Source organism: Falco punctatus (genome assembly GCF_963210335.1).
Source record: "Falco punctatus genome assembly, chromosome: 1".
NCBI lineage: Eukaryota > Metazoa > Chordata > Aves > Falconiformes > Falconidae > Falco > Falco punctatus.
Window position 1 is genome coordinate 92,440,251 of NC_137580.1, and position 16,640 is coordinate 92,456,890.

Sequence of the window (16,640 nt, forward strand, 5' to 3'; positions counted from 1 at the left end):
GCGAGGTTCGGCAGAGGCAATGTGCACACAGCAGATCAGGATCAACCTTTGCTGTCTCATTTCGCATGCTGTTTGTTTCTGACTTGTTTGTTTTCTTGCATTCTCAGGAGCGTCAGAAATGTTTGTTTTCTTAACTGTGGTTTTTGAACTACTTAGCTTGGTTCATCTGTTCTAGGTGTCTAAAGTGCTTGACAAAAGATGTGCTGATCTGAACAGAAGGGAGCTGTGTCTTGGCTCCAAGAGACAGAGTGCTGAAGAAGCTGGAAAGAGTAGCTGAATGGCTCTTGTATCCCACAGGTTCTGGATCACGATGTTCCAACAGAGGAGCCCGTCACCTTTCACTTCCTGGCCAAATTTTATCCTGAGAACGCAGAGGAGGAACTGGTCCAGGAAATCACACAGCACTTGTTCTTCCTGCAGGTAGGAGCCATGTCAATACAGTGTTTTCCAGCCTGAGGGAGAAGGAGCCAGGAAGACCAGAAGTGTGAGAAGGTTGCAGGGTCAGAAAGTTGGTCAGCAGAGTGTGGATCCTCATCGTTATGTTGACATCTCTCTGAAGGGAGTTGTCTTCAACAACTACTTCGTAAAATAGGTCAAAGATGGTTTGTCTGGATGAAGCAGTCACAGGTGCCCAGACTTGCAGACCTCGTAAACTCGCTGTCAGGAATGATTAGGTGATTTGTAATATTAGTGTGTGGTAGCTAGGGGAAATGAATCTGTCAGATGTGGGCTTGAATGACACACACAGCCTTGGAGTCCACCTCTCTGCAGGGTGTGGATATCAATTGTGCTGAGGGATGGCAGTTGCCTTTGTACATGATAGCATTGTTATGTGAAGCAGGGGAATTTCATCCTCAAGAACAGAATGCAGCCAACCTGTTTCATGTTCAGGCTGTACAGCAAGGTTCACCTCTTCAAAAATCAGCCTTCAAATAACTGGAGCGGAAGAAAATCCCAGCAGCAGAGCTTCATCAGAGACTGATGGCAGAAGCACAGGAGAAAGGGAAACCTAACGGTCCCATGTGCCCCTGTAACTCGTGCCCTTATGTTAAAGCGTTTGGAAACTGTGGTGAATGCATCTTCAGATTTTTTTCTTTTTTATTTAAAGTACGCTACAAAATTTTGCATCCTGAGAAGTCAGCTCAGCTGATGTTGTAGCAGTGCTGAGTGGCTGGTAACAAAGAGCTTCTGTTGCAGGAGCTCTTTTTCAGACAAGATCAATTTTCTGAAACTATGTCCTATAAAGAGTTGTGTCAACTATGATTACTGGGACTAGAGTAGTCTTAGTCAGATCCCCTAGGCACTTGTTGGGATGGTTCAGCTGCTCTGTGGCTGTTAATTTGAAGTTTGTAAAATAAATACATTATAAAGATTTTAAAAATACACTTAAGTTTGTTACACCAAAGTAGAGGCAACCTGGACTTGGATGCTTTTGAAATAACCACTGTAGACTTCAGTGTGCCGTGCCCTTTCAAATGGATATGAAAGTGAGCTCACCAGGTTCTTGCTACTTCTCACTCTTCCAAAGTTCATCTTTGTTCCTCAGAGCTAAAGGACTTCTAAATGTGAAGTATTGCTGTTAATTTCCAAGTTCTGTCTCGTGTGCTCGTGTCTCCGTAGGGCTATTTTTAAATGTCTGGTTTGCCATGGGTTTTATCCTTGATGAGGAAAAATGCTGTTGGCATCTCTGAAAAGAAAAATCAGAGAGGAAAAGCAGTTAAGGCTGCATTTTTATAAATGCAGACCGTGACTTTGCTACTAGGATTTCTGATGATGAGAGGAGCCTGGGCTCCTGTAATGCATATGGGAAACAGGAGCGCATGTAAGCTTGCAACTGCTGGTTTTTATCTTAATGCAGTGGAATATCTTCTGTGATTGTGTTGTAACCAACTTTGAGGACTCAAAGCATGTTATAAATTCAAATTGATGTTACTGCATCTCTGTGACAATCCATTTAAGTCTCCCAGGAAATAGTATGGTTTTTTCCCTATCTTTATTAAGGAAAATTAAGTGTGCAAAACCAAAAAATATCAAACATGACAGGTGTAATTTTTTAATGCACAGAAGCTAGGAAATGTAAAGCTGTTGTTTTTGGGAACTGCACATTGGTTCCTCTGGGAGTGTGCACAGGGCTTTGCCTGCTGCTAAAAGCACTGCCACGGAGGTGACTCGCAGCTCTCCTTGCTGCCGGTGGGATTGGAGGGAATTAGCCTCGAGCACAGGTGAGCACTGACTCATAATGAGGCCTGAATATCCCAGAGCAAAACCTTTGTGTGCTCAGAGACTCAGCTGCAAATTTCATTTTTTTTAGTGGCGCGTATAGATGTCATATCCATCCATAGCTTGTACCTTAAGAGTTTTATCGTTGTGTTTACATGCAAGATTTTTTTTTCCCCCTCTTTGCCTTTAGCGATGGTATATAGGTTCTGTCATTTTCCACATATATATTTAGCTCTTCTTGCAAACCTGTCTGAAAAAGGCGGCCAGTGAAAGCCTGAGCCCTTCCCTTCTGAGCCACTAGAGACATCCTGGGCCTGAATTGTAATTAGTGTTAGGAAAATTGTTAACTGTGTGGTTGACAGCTCGAGCTAAAACAAACTGTAACCATCTGTTGTGACAGTCATGCTTTGCACTGCTCTACTAAATGTATGTTATGTGTCCTTTACTTCCGTGTGCAGGTGAAGAAGCAGATTTTGGATGAGAAGATCTACTGTCCTCCTGAAGCTTCTGTCCTGCTGGCCTCTTATGCCGTCCAAGCCAAGGTAGGCACAGGGGGATTCTCCAAGGGCTGCTGACGGTGATGTGTTAATGTTGCTCCTGGAAAGTGAGGTGCTTTGTGATACACCTGCTTCCTGAGGAGGGGGAAGGCAGGGAAAGTTGTGAAAAGTTGGGAAATGAGGGGATTACACCAACACTGTTGCCTTTTCTGCATGACTGGTTCCTGACTACCCTCAGACCTGACAGATTTTTGCTTGCTTTTTCCAGGACTGTTTAGCAAGTGCTCAGCTTATGAGCTGCAGTGCCTGCTCAAGTGTAGCTTACTACTGGAGCAGGTGAATTCCCGAGCCCGTGATTTTTTGGCTCTTCTCTCTGCTCTTGCCGTTGCAGCCGTAGGCAAGCCAGCCGTGGGACTCACAGCTCTGTTGCTTCCCCAGAATACCTGTCATCATGATAACTACTTTATTTTGAGTGCTGCAGCTTGCCACCTAAATGTTATTGCAGTGTTAAAAGGCTCTTCCTCGCTTCTCCCTTTATCTTGGGTGTTTGGCCTCACTAGACAGAGGAAGAAGTCAGTGGTCACTAAGTTCCCCTTGTTCCTTGACTGAATTCTGCTCTGGACCCAGAGTCAGTGTGTTTTGCTGTGGATTTATTTAAGAGAACGCTATTTTCCAGTCTGGAGCCTGCAGCCTTGGACAGCTTGCAGCAGCTCACAGCAGAGGGACTCCTGGGACAGAGGAAGCAGCACAAGGTTCAGAAGTGGGGACATTCTTGCAGGAAGGGAAGTAATTTATCTCTGTATATGCACAACATGTACTGCTGCTCAATTAACAAGTCTTCTAGCTAATCTCCAGTTCGTGTGTAAAGATAATGTCTTTGGAAAAGGAGTGACTGGAGTCTGATCACAACCCAGCTACGTTATCACTGTAGCTTCGTGGTTGTAGTCACTTGTGACTCTCTGGATGTGATTTAGGGAGGCGTTTTGGCTCTCAGGAGCACAGGCAGGTGGCGGTGCCCTGGGTTTGGTCCATCTGCTTGTCTTTGAGGGGCATAACTGTTGAGCAGTTTAGGAGAAGCAGGGTAGCTCTCTGGTTTGAGACCACCTTATCTGACAGTGCAGGAGAGGGGATTTGGCTCTGTTGTCTGAAGAGGGCCTGATCCAGGCTGGTTGGAAATGGATGCCAGTCCCCTGTGTTTCACTGTGGCTTTCTCCATTGTGCTGTATAATCTTCCACATAACCCTTCAGTCCGTGCTCGGTTTGTCTGAATGCAGCCCTGGGTGACATGCAGCGGTGTTCTTTGATGAATGTTTGAATTTACTAGAAAAAGATGTTTTCTCCTCATAGCCAGAATATTGATGAAACCGTATTTTGTTCAAGAGACTCATCAGCCAGGGAAAGACAAGTTGCTTTTAGAAACGTTTCTATTCATGTGAAACATTCATCACTCTTATTAGAGTGCATGAGTAAACACTTACTTGGCTTTTTCTCTGTTGACCTGCTGAGCTGAGGATACATAGAGGATGACTTTTCCTGTTGCCAAAATGAATAGACCATTGGGTAAATATTGAGCGCTGTTAACTCTTGGCCCTGACAGCTTCTGCTCGCGTGATCAGGAACAGGGTGTAATTTGGTACAGGACTGTTGTGCCGTCCCCTTTCTCTTCTTGCGGCTCAGCTGCTGACCTTGCGCTCAGTAGCACGCTCGGCATGCTCAATGCTCGGTCGTCTGGAGGAGGTTGTCTGGAGTCAGAGCAGTTCTGTTAACCTTGCACGTCTTGATTCCGCACAGAGATTGTGAGAATGTGGAAGAGGGATGCCTTTTCTGATCTTTGCTAAATGTGCTTTCATGTCTGCATCAGATGTCACTTTTCCTTGCTGCCCCTCCAGGCTAGCCAGGCTCCAGGCTGGGTTTCCCCTTCTACTTTTTTTTTGTGGGTTTTTTGTTTGGTTGTTTGTTTTTTTTTTTTCAGCAAAGGAGAAAGCTGAAAGCATATGTTTGGTATGGAACTGGGAAGAAAGATGTTGCAGGTCATCTCCTTCCAGTTAAATAGGATAATGATGTCCTTTCTGGACAAGAAGGCGGCCACTGAGCACAGTAATTTTGCTAATAACATGCTGATTTGCATGATTAGGGGCATAATAGCCTGACATAGCAGTGTGTTTGCATCTGATACAGCCATTTGATTGACAGCCAGGTTGGTTTGTACTGTTGTTGCACACCTACCTGCAATAACAAAGCAAGCGTGTGGGTCATAAAAATAAAAGCTTATTTATTTCTATATCATTGTGTTCGTTTGGGGAATTACTATGTGTTTTCCCCTCTAGCCCTGCATTTAAACCACCCACGCTGCTTTCAGATGTTGGAGGTGGTTCAGGTTTTAAATAGTCAGGAGAGATGTGGAATCTACCGAAAAATGCATCCCGGCAGGAAATGATGATGTCCAGGAGGTTCTTCCATTTCTTGCTTCTTAAATGCAGATCGCTGCTGTGCCACAGCCTTCTCAGCCCTTCAGATCTTTTAGGACTAGCAAAGGGCTCTTCTTTTTTTTTTTTTTTTTTTTTCCTTTTTTTTTCCCTCCCTCAAAACAAACAATACTTGGTGTTAATAGTTTGGAGATGAACATGCTTGTGTTTATCCAGCATGATGTAAGCCAGGTGTATGAATGAGGAAAATAGAACTTCCATGTGTAACCAGGAATATTAATCAGATAGTTCAATTAGCAGGAGCCGAAATTCCACAACAGTTTTGACGTAATGATTTAATTGAAAAGGTCTTTAAATGTATGTTTGCCAAATTGTTTGAGCCAACATATACTGCAATACTTAAGCCATTTGTTGATTTTTGACTTGTGAATAATTAATGTTCTCATCTAGACTCCCTCTTGGTACAAATATTCCTTTGGGACATGGTGATATTTTTCACCACATAAAAATCACATAATCCATACTTAGTCTTGGATATCCATGGTAGATCACAACAGAAAATAATCGCATTAATCCTATTTGCTGTTATTTTCATCACCTAAAAATGATTTATTTTCTGCGTTTCCAAGGTTATTGGAGTTGTTTCCTTTGCCAGTGCCGTGTTTTTATTACTGTTCCCTTTTGATGTGGGTTCAAATGATGTGTACCTGCAATGCGCTGCTTTCAGAGGAGCTCCAATCTGTAGACCTTGGAAGACAGACAGTTGCTGCTGCTCAGCACCCTCCAGAATGAAATCCATGGTGGTTTTGTTATATTAATTGAAGTCTGAGTCAGTGTTGATTGTTGCATGCTTCCTTTGCATCTGCATTGGCTCCAAATCAATATTTGCGTCTTTAATCCCTGCTTGTCATCTATGAAACATTGCTTGCTGGGCTGTGGAGAGGATGTATGCATAGACTCTTGATGCTGGGCTCTTGTTTTGGTGTACAATGTGATGGTTCTGTCATTAAAAGGAAGCTGATAGGGAAAGCTTGCTGACTTACTACATGACCACCATGTGTGTTTTGGTCTTGGTTTTAAAAATTGTCACCGTTTTGTACTTCCTGAGCTGAGGTTCTTCAGAAAAGCAGGGAGGGAAGGGCTGCCTCCCTTGCAAAATGAGTGACTTGAGCAAACGTTGCCATGTCTTTTGTAATTGGGTAATGTCACTGCAGAAGTCCTGTTTGCCAGGTGAATGAAAATCGCAGCGTTTCATGTACGTGCCTCACATCCATCATCCTCCTCTCTTGAACTTGCTAGGTTATTTGAGGTGCTGTTTTCTGGCAGTTTCCTGCCCTCTTAGGCTGTACAGGAGGTAAATTCATTTTCACATGCACTGCAGGGACACTCAGCTTTTCAATCTGTTAATAAGCAGTTTTATTTCTCAGTCATTTTGTATGCTGCTCAAAAAGATGTAAATCTAAACAAATACTAGTAATTACTGGAGGCACTTAAATCTGAATTGGATTCCATAATCCAGTTGCGCAACAGACCCTCCGGCAGAAAAGCTGACACCTGTCTGAGGTGAGTCTGTCAAACTCCTGTAATTTTTTTATGTATTTGTTCATTAGGGTGGTGAGTAGCAACAGAGAAACAGCCATCTGCCTCACCTGAATTACTGGTATCGATCAGGGGACAGGTCTATGTCTATATCTTGACTCTCTTTCCCACTGTCAGTGGGACAGCAAGGACGTCTCAGCTATAGAGGAGTCTTTCCCTGTGTCGGAGGAAGTGTTTGCTGGGCATGGTAATTAGAGCAGAATAGAATCATTCAGTTGGAAGGGACCTACAGTGATCAACTAGCCCAACTGGTGGTAGATGTCAGCGGGTGGTGGGAAGTTTTGTTCTGCTTCCAACTTCTGCGGCATAGCAGGAGGAGGATGTTAGTTTCTATTAGCAATCAAATAACAAAGAAAATACAGTTGTTAAATCTACCGAGCAGCATATGTTCGGTGCTCTAACAGGTTATGATGTGGAGGCTGTAAGCAGCCTGCATTTGCTGTCTCCCCAAGGGGTGGAGGTGTAAGGGTGAAGACTTTACTTGCCCCTGTTGTTAACATGGGGTGGGCCATGGTGTCTGTGCTTCTTTTCAGTATGGCGATTATGATCCCAACGTCCACAAGCGAGGCTTCTTGGCGCAGGAGGAGTTGCTTCCAAAGCGGGTAAGGAGCTCGGCTGGGTGGAGGATTAGGTTTCCAAGCCTGCTGGTATTTTGGGCAAGAGAGCCCTTTGCAGACAGGGTTTCTGTGGGACTGCCTGAGCCGATGCACCCTGCTTTGTTTTCCTTGGGCTTCCTTACCAAGGCAGACAGTATGAAGAGGTGTATCGAGGGAGGAAAATTCAATCTCTGTGTGACATTTTAACAAAAACAGAAGCAAGTGTATTCTTTCTTTTTATGGTTTCATCCTACCTGCATCTCCTCAAGGTGGCCTGGGGACAGTTTGCCTGTGCTGTGTGATTTGGAGGGCTGAGTGAGCGCTGGGTATCGCAGGGTGTGGGGCTGAGCGTGCCCTGCTGAGAGTCACCTGTCTTGAGGTTGGATGTGGTGCTGGGGAGGGGATGCTTGAGGCTCAGGTGTTCCTGGCTTGCTTGCTGGCTAAGGAGACTGTGACAAGAGCAGCAGTATGACCTGTCTCTGTCTCCCCACCTATCTCAGGTAATAAACCTGTACCAAATGACTCCAGAGATGTGGGAGGAAAGGATAACTGCCTGGTATGCAGAACATCGAGGCAGAGCAAGGTGAGTGTGTGCTGCAGTGGTGGGTCAAGGTCAGTCCCCTCGCTGCAAGAGTCACAAGGGTTTGGGGAGCTTGGACAGGTGATGGATGAGCTCTACTGACAGCAGGATTAATCCCAGCACACCTCTGCAGCAGTCTCGTGACGGGCGAAGGGCTTGCTTTGATTGCTCTGCATCTGCCCTGCCTGTCCCCTTGTCACTGACAGGGTCCTCGAGAGGTTTTAGGACTGATGCTCAGTAAGGGACCACCTGCAGCAGGGCAGGGAGGCAGGCAGCCTGCCTAGAGGGTCAGGGTGCTTTTTGGGCCAGGAAAAGAAGTGCAGATTCAGACTGGGGAGTTGTACCGCTGCCTTGGGTGGTAAAATGCTCCTTGTGGGGGATAAGTCTAAAGCCAGATGGATCTGAAACAGGGGCCTCCCAGCCAGGGATTGCCTATTTATGCTTAAGGGACTGGGAGATGGAGAAAGCAAGGCTTGAAATGCTAGGCAGGCATCAGCAGCCATTAAGATGCTGGCAAGCTGCAGAGTGGGATTTGCTGTTGGACTTTATTGATCCTGCCAGCAAAGACAGGATTGACCTGTGTGATAGAGACAGTCCAGGCTTCAAAGCCTTGTGAGTACTTAGGATCAGAAAGAGCAACCATTCCCCTCTCCCTGATTCTACCAAACATTGTAACACTGGCCTTTTTTTGTCTGACAGAGATGAAGCTGAAATGGAGTATCTGAAGATAGCTCAGGACCTGGAGATGTATGGAGTGAACTATTTTGCGATTAGGGTGAGTGCAGATTGTGGGTCGTGTTTTCTTGCCGGCATAGCTCTTGTGTTAGTCCTCATCTTTTGTGTTGCTGTGAGATTGGATGAGTGGAGCCTTCGAGAGCCAGCGGACCTGTGAGGTGGATGCAGTGTGTTGGTGAGAGTCCTGCTGCAGTGTGTTTCATTGCTGGCTGCCGGGGAGGGAGAAGCTCTTCTAACATGCGGTGCTGGTGGGTCACTGCTCAGGGCTGGTTGGTGAAACCAGCAATGGTTCATGTCAGACCCTCTGAGTGGAATAAAAGGGTTTTTCTGTGCTTTGCTTTTCTCCTGTAGAATAAAAAAGGCACTGAACTGCTCCTTGGAGTTGACGCCTTGGGTCTCCACATTTATGATCCAGACAACAGGTTGACTCCTAAAATCTCCTTCCCGTGGAACGAGATCCGAAATATCTCATACAGTGATAAAGAGGTATGGATACATCTGCCCTCTTCCCTGAGGGCAGTAAGAACACAATTGCAGTTTAAAATGATTTCTCTTGGCTTCTGCTGTGCTTGCTATCACCAGCTTAGCTAAAGGCAGCTCATCTTCTCCAATTGAAACTTCAATTCCTAGCCTTTCTGAAACTTTCCAGGAGTGGGCGTACAAGAGGTCAACTGGGAGCTATTCTACTCTTTGGTTTTAGAATACGTTCAAACTCTGTGTAATTTTTTCAAAGAAACCAAAATTGCTGTTGATATGCTTAGCCCAAATATCAGAGTTCAGCAGCTGAGATCTCAGCTTTGCTGTAGATATTGCGGTACATATTACTGTGTATATGTACTGTATTATGAAATACAGTGAGGTATATGCCTGGTGAGAAGAGCTCTTGCCGTATCATTACATCATCTTGAGTTTTCAGGCTGCTGGGCTTGACATAACAGCTTGAATCTCTTTAGGAAGATGAGTAATTTAAGCCCACTATTTGACAGATATTTATTAAATCCAGAGCATATCTATGAATCTTCTGAATTGTTGGCCACCAAACCTAGTTGTGAAGAGCAGTAAAATTGGCTGTGGAGGGGGAACTGATTGGCTCAATATTCAGTCTGAGAGAGCTGCTCAAAGGAACCACCTGCCTTCATGGTAAGGAAGAAAATTAACTTCTTAATTAAAAACTGTTTTCTAATCTAAACATGCTATTGATCAGGGTAAAAGCTAAAGGTTTCTCATCAGCTGCATTTATTGCATGTCTTGTGAAGTTTTATAAGTAGTAAGGCTGTGTTGGAATTCTCTTCACTTGTTCTAGTCCTTAAAAATAAAGAGCTTTGCAGCTCTAAAAAACAGCCCAGCACTTAGCGACTTTCGAAGGCTTTCCTGCCCGTGACAGATGAGTGCGGTGGAAGCTGTCTGGTCAGGCATTGTCTCAGAAATCTGGGGACTGAAGCTTCTGTAACCAGGCCTTGACACAAGACTGTAATACAGCTTTCTCTTGGGGGAAAGGACTGCCACCTTCCATCAGGTCAATTATCTGTGTAACGAGAGGACCACAAGTAGCCCTGACGTGATAGTAAACAGGCTTAATAGCTGGGTATGACAGCTACGTCAACACAACAGAGGGGTTTAATCCGTCGTAACAAAGATTGACTGTTTACGTGGAACAAAATTCCTCTCCTGACATATTTCTGCTGTTGCTTTCAACGTCTGGTGGGGGATCTGCTGGAGCCAGAGTCCAGGGACGTTCACGCACGTCTGCCTGTGTGAAAGCCTTAAAAGATTGGTTCTTAAACTGACAAAACAAAACACTGCCAGGGCGAGTTCTGCTGAGCCCTTTTCAGGCAGTACAATGTATTGACAAATAGACCTACTTTAATGGACACAGACTGCCTGCTCGAGCGCTATCTCTTCAGCTGGTTATTTTTGTAGCGTGTGGGGGAGTGATGGAATATATGCAAGCCTTCTAAAAAATGCGGTGTTGCAGAGCACTCCATCTCTTCCAATACCCTTTTGTTAGTTCAGAGTCTTCTGTTTGTCCAGGGACTGTATTACCATAGCTCTGTAGTTTGGCAATACCACCTGTATTCTCTTGAGAAGACCCACTGTGGAAAAGCTCTTTGGAGAGCGTAAACCCAGGCCATGGTTAGAGCTGTTTGGTTGGCACATGGAGTATAAATACAAGCTAGAGCAAAGGAGTTGTTTTGAATCGCGGAGCAGTCTTGTGACACGGCTGATTTCTGGCGAACAAAATGCATGGAGAATCCTTTTGGGGAGCCCTTGCGAGTGGAGGTGTCAATGGGAAGGGCAGCAGCTCCTGTGTTCCTAATGCAACCCTTCTGCCCATCCACCAGGCAGCTGAGCTGGTTCTTCCTCTGTTCAGAAGTGTTGTGAGTTTCTGCTGTAGGTTCTCTGTTCTCCACACCTGCCAGGGGAGCTTGAAAGGAGGTTGTAGTGAGGTGGGCGTCAGTCTCTTCTCCCAGGTAACAAGCAACAGGACGAGATGAAATGGCCTCAGGTTGTGCCAGGGAGGTTTACATTGGATATTAGGGAAAATTTCTTCGCCAAAAGGATTGTCAGACATTGGGACAGGCTGCCCAGGGAAGTGGTGAAGTCACCATCCCTGGAGGTATTTAAGAGATATGTAGATGTGGCACTTAGGGACATGGTTTAGTGGTGGACTTGGCAGTGCTGGGTTAATGGTTGGACTCAATGATCTTAAAGGTCTTTTCCAACCTAAATGAGCCTATGATTCTATGGTTCTGTCTTCCCTTGGGAGGTGCTGAGCTCTCTCTGCCCTCTGCAAGGTGCTCTGCAGAGGACACTGGCTGTCTGGCATTGCCGTCTGTAGGTAGACAGCATTCACATTGCTTCTGTGGCGCTCACATTCTTCTGACTGGAGGAACAGTTGTCTCCTTGGTTGCTTTTGATACTAGTTCTCTTGCTTGGCTAAACGCCACGGGGACGGCTCGCAGCCTTGTTTGTCTGACACTGCTGACCTCCTCTGAGCCAAAGCTTTCAGTAAGACTTTTATAGCTGCATTTTTATTAAATGTACCACTCTCTGATAACTGTCTCCCTCTTTATTTTTTCCTTTCAGTTTACGATTAAGCCATTGGACAAAAAGATTGATGTTTTTAAATTCAATTCATCAAAGCTGCGTGTGAATAAGCTGGTAAGTCTACAGACAGAGTAATTTTTATTGCCTGCAGCAGTAGTTTCTGCGAGCAGTACAAGACGATGTTCTTTTGGAGCTTTTTCTTTGGGCAGTCGGAGGGAGCATGCTGACCTGGCTGGACCATAGATGTGATTTGGTATAGCAGTTACTACTTGGTCACAGCCTTTAGAAGAGAAGGGGGAAGCTCAAGTCAAGCTCCTTCACAGAAACTCTCCCACCTCTCCATGGTTAAGTGGCATGAGGGATGTTTGCTGTCCTGGTTATAGGCTGTCCTGTACTTCCCGTGCCGTAGGAAAGGGGCACTTCCTGACAAAGGGCTCATTCACTGCACTCATCAGGTTCCTGGTGCTGAAGCTCCTCTTGACTCCAGAGGAGTGATTTGTGACTTGTGAAATGGAAGACAGGCATGTGAATCAGTCCTTTAGAAAAGAACCCAAGTTTAGAGACCTGCTTTTATTGCTGAAAAGAACTTTCACTCCTCTGTCTATCCACTCCTTTGCTAACCTTCCTCTAGCATTGCCACCTTCCTTGATCTCCTTGAGTACCAGAGGAAGCCACACTGGTGCTTAAAATGCTTCAGCAAAGGTATCTGAAGGTGTCCAAGGAAGTTTTTGATAAATCTTCTGTTTGTCCAAGATGGAAAGTGATTTTCTTTTAGTATGTGGTGGAGTTGTTTTGGTTTTGGTGGTTTTTTAATCTCCGTGCTTTAAACATGCAGCTGGGAGAAGGTACAAGTTCATCTTGAACCTAAAGAAAGGAGGCAGTGAGAACCAGGGAACCGATCAGAGCTGTAGAAGTCTTTGTTTCATGATTTGGCCTAATGCCTTTTTAGGGCAGGTATAAAACTTGCCAGAGCCATGCTGTGCTGGATGCACAGAAAACAGAAAATTGGTCTCTGCAAATAGCTGATAGCCCAGGAGCTGGCATTTGGTGTGGGACTTCGCTGTGCCTTGGCTCCCTGCCCCTCATATGGGTATGAGAGCTCACAGGGTTTGAGATCAGTGAGTGGAAGTGCTTACAAGCACCAAACAAAAAGCAGTTTTACTGTTCTTGTGTGTCAAGAATACAAACTACCTCATCATCATCATGTGTACAGCTGTTTCTCTCCGCTCTTCACCCTTGACTGGAATAGATTCTTCAGCTGTGTATTGGAAACCACGACCTCTTCATGAGGAGGAGAAAGGCAGACTCGTTGGAGGTCCAGCAGATGAAAGCACAGGCCAGGGAGGAGAAAGCCAGGAAGCAGGTGAGAGATATCTCGCATAACTAGACCATGAGACAAAATCAGAAATGCAGATGAGCTTGGGATGGAACAGTCTCCAGAGTGACATGAAGCACACAGAGCAGCTTTGAGGGATGGTCCAGCTGAACATCTCTTTTTTTAGTAGCCTGCTCCAACCTTGCCAGTCATTCTCAACTTGGCTCTGCAGACTGATGGCAGACTAGCAGCCCAAGCTCAGCCCCCACACTCAGGAACAAAACTGGGAGGATGAGAGGAAAGAGCTGATCTGAGTGTCCTACAAGGCTGTGTGCTTCTTCCCTGCCTTGGTTTATGCTTGGGCTCCGTAGCTGGAAAGTTGTAGTATGTTGGGGTAGTTGCTTGTAATTAGAGCAGGGACTGTGAGGGGGAGCTATGCTTTGCTGTGGTTCTTTGCCTCATTTTCTAATTACATGGTGATGGAATGCACACTGACATTTCGGGGTATGCAGCCTGCATGCTAATTCGGTGCTGGCCTCCTTTATCTGCTGCAGGTCAGCCCAAGCAGTGAAAACAGCTCTTTGGAGGCAGCAGTGTGTAGCCGATGAGCATATATCAGCAAATTGGATTGTATGAATCATTGTTTTCTGCTCGTAGACCTTTTCTACTCACCGAAACCCACACAGCTAATCTGAGTACTGGTGCTTAGAATATAAATGTCCCTTTCGCAAAAAAGCCACTAGATAGCAGCAGCAGAAACCAAACCACTTGCACCTAGGAGGGCCTTATGCTCAAGGGACTGCCAAGTTAATTTATTCACAGAATGGTCAGGGTTGGAAGAGACCTATGGAGACCATCTAGCCCAACCCCCTGCTAAAGCAGGTTCACCTAGAGCATGTCCACAGAGGTGCCTGCTTGGTGTTGAGGTGCTCAGCTGACCTGGAGATGTGTCATGGCTTGTCTTGCAGGCACCTCCTGAAGCAGTTCTCCTTCCTGTAGCTTGTGGGATGGCAGGAGAGGACAGGACATGAGACACTTCGAGGGTAAACAGGCCAGCTCCTCTGGGGAAGGGGGGCTTCTTGCTTCCCACAGGGATTCCCCTAGTCAGTAAGGAGTTGGCATTAGTAGAGCAAAAGGTCTTTTTGGAAGGAGCAATGTGGTGTCCAAGTGCTGGTGGCTTCAGGGACAGGTTTTACAGTCTTGTGAGTTTTTGATATATTTGAATAATGCCAGCAAGACCTGAGACCCTGTGCTTACTTGAGCTGCTGGGAGAGGTGAGGGTGCTAAGAGTGAGCAGAAGCTTATTGCTTTGTGTGAGCTCTCAAATCCAGAGCCCTAGTGCTCTACAGAAAAGGTCAGTCTTCTGCTTGGGTTGGCGGTCCTCTCCTGAGCTAGCCACTGTGCTTTCTCATCTGCTCTCTCCTCCCTCCCCAGGAACCACAGTTTTTAACTGGTTCCAGGTAGTCCTTTTATATTGGGAATTCTTCTTAATGGAAGTCCTGAGTGGGATGCAGATTGTAATGATAATTAATGAGGGGAACCTTTAATAGAAAGAAGCGGAGCCGTTACAGCGGTGGGCGTCCTGCTTTCAGAACACAGTTGGTGTCCAAGGAGCAGAGAAATGCGCCTTGTCGCACTTATTTCCCTTATTAAACCCAGCAGGTGGCCTGTGCAATGCTGTGAGTCCTCACTGCAGTGTGGATATTTATAATGCACCCATCTCTGTCATACTGGAGTGCTTAAACTTGGTGTGTTAATTAGCTCGATGGCTCCCTTCGGGTGCTTGGCTGGCAGAGAGGCAGTTGTTGGGCATGCTCTGTCTGCACAGCATTCTCAGCATCTTCTGGGAAGAGGTAGCACATTCGGGTGGGTTGTCTCAACATAGCTTGGATCTTCCCATCCTGGAGAAGCATTGCTATTTCCTGCAGGCTGAGCTGCAGGGAGAGAGTTTATTGTATCTAGGAATTGATCGAGGTGGTCGGACTCTGTGTGACCTCCCCTATAGATGAGTAGAAGTGAAGTTTCCAGCATGCTGGGTTAGATGTCTGATCAAAAGCAGCAGCTATCCACATTTTTCAAACACCTGCCTGTGCTGTGTATATATTTGGTGTTTTGGAGATGCCCTCAGACTGCCCTTAAGCTCAGTCTTGCTGTAAGAAACTCTAGGCATAGCTGGAGCTCTTGGGACCCTACTTGTCTGAGTCTGCCCTGTGAGTCAGCGTAGGAGGGTACTGTCTGGGGATGTAATCACCTGCAAGCAGCTTGTGCAGCAGTGCTGTGGTTAACAGCCTGGTCAGAGGATAGGAGATTGTCTCAGGAATGGCACTTCTCAAGGGAGCAGGTTGCATCGGGTCACCAAGTTTAGTGAAGCTCCCCATCTTGATAAACACAGAGGAAGCAGTAGTGCAGTCCTGTACTCTAACCCCCATGTAGTGACCCTTTCCTACCCTATGGAAAGCTTTTCTAACGTGTATTATTTCTCCTCGCTTTCCCCAATACCTTTTTCCTAGATGGAGCGGCAGCGCCTGGCCCGAGAGAAGCAAATGAGGGAAGAAGCTGAGAGGACAAGGGACGAGCTGGAGAGAAGGTTGATGCAGTTAAAGGAAGAGGCAACAATGGCCAATGAGGCTCTGGTAGGTCTCTGGCAGGTTGTTTCCCGAGGCACTGCAGCTGTTCCTCACTCTTTTGACGGCTGAAGTGTTTTAGGAGGCACACTGTGACTGTCCTACGGCTATTCTCGAACTGCTGGTGGTGGACGGTGATCAGGAGGCTGGGTGGAGTTGATTTCATCCTGCTGGTCTGCTGTGGGAGGAGCACAGAGGAGGAGGAATTTGGGATAGAGCCTGGGCACATCCAGGTCTTGGCTGCAGAAGGTTGCAGGCTTTCATGGAAGGGGGGGACTCTATGGGCCGTGGCAGCCATGTGGAGTGAGCAGCTCGGAGCCTTGCTCCAGGGGTTGTAAGCACATTTAGTGAGACATTCATTGCGCTCAATGGCTTCATGTGCCTTAATTTTCAGATGAGGTCTGAAGAGACAGCAGACTTGCTGGCTGAGAAGGCTCAGATCACAGAGGAGGAGGCCAAGCTCCTGGCTCAGAAAGCAGCTGAGGCTGAACAGGAGATGCAGCGAATCAAAGCCACGGCCATCCGGACGGAGGAGGAGAAGCGGCTGATGGAACAGAAGGTGCTAGAGGCAGAGATGTTGGCACTGAAAATGGCGGAGGAGTCGGAGAGGAGGTCAGAGGGTACAACCTTGCAGCTGCCTCTGCTTTGCTTTCCAACCCCCTTCTGACTTAGCTGAAAGACTGGCTCACACCTTGGGTTAGTCCAGCGGTTTGCAATGAACCCTTGGCCTCCCATGCACGTATAACAGCACGTGGCCTCAAGGCTGAGCTGGTTTCTCTCTCCATGTCGCTGTTTGCCACAGCTGGCTGTCCCTGAGTAGGAAATGGTGCTGGTAAAGCAGTGGTGGCCCTGATCTTTCCCTGGATTGAAGCTGGAGACCCTGCTCTGAAGCCTTCTCTGGGAGAGATACTGTGGCGAGAGCAGCAGGGAAAGGGGCCGTCGGGTAGCAGGGGAGAAAGTACTGTGGTTCTCGGCACTCTGCTTTCTATGCCTCTCATGC

General features: G+C 46.5%; 1 protein-coding gene across 9 annotated transcripts in view; it reads left to right on the forward strand.

The window, feature by feature from the left end:
* The window catches only part of NF2 (NF2, moesin-ezrin-radixin like (MERLIN) tumor suppressor), a 49,499-nt gene that overhangs the window by 12,413 nt on the left and 20,446 nt on the right, over window positions 1-16,640 (forward strand). For 8 of the 9 annotated variants that reach the window (XM_080366054.1, XM_080366053.1, XM_080366051.1 and 5 more), the window contains exons 3-12: window positions 298-420; window positions 2,679-2,762; window positions 7,276-7,344; window positions 7,839-7,921; window positions 8,618-8,693; window positions 9,005-9,139; window positions 11,741-11,815; window positions 12,951-13,064; window positions 15,527-15,649; window positions 16,035-16,252. In XM_080366054.1, the coding sequence (XP_080222180.1) occupies window positions 298-420; window positions 2,679-2,762; window positions 7,276-7,344; window positions 7,839-7,921; window positions 8,618-8,693; window positions 9,005-9,139; window positions 11,741-11,815; window positions 12,951-13,064; window positions 15,527-15,649; window positions 16,035-16,252 (1,100 nt within the window). The remainder of the gene's footprint in view (window positions 1-297; window positions 421-2,678; window positions 2,763-7,275; window positions 7,345-7,838; window positions 7,922-8,617; window positions 8,694-9,004; window positions 9,140-11,740; window positions 11,816-12,950; window positions 13,065-15,526; window positions 15,650-16,034; window positions 16,253-16,640) is intronic. The other variant, XM_080366056.1, reaches the window with a different exon arrangement.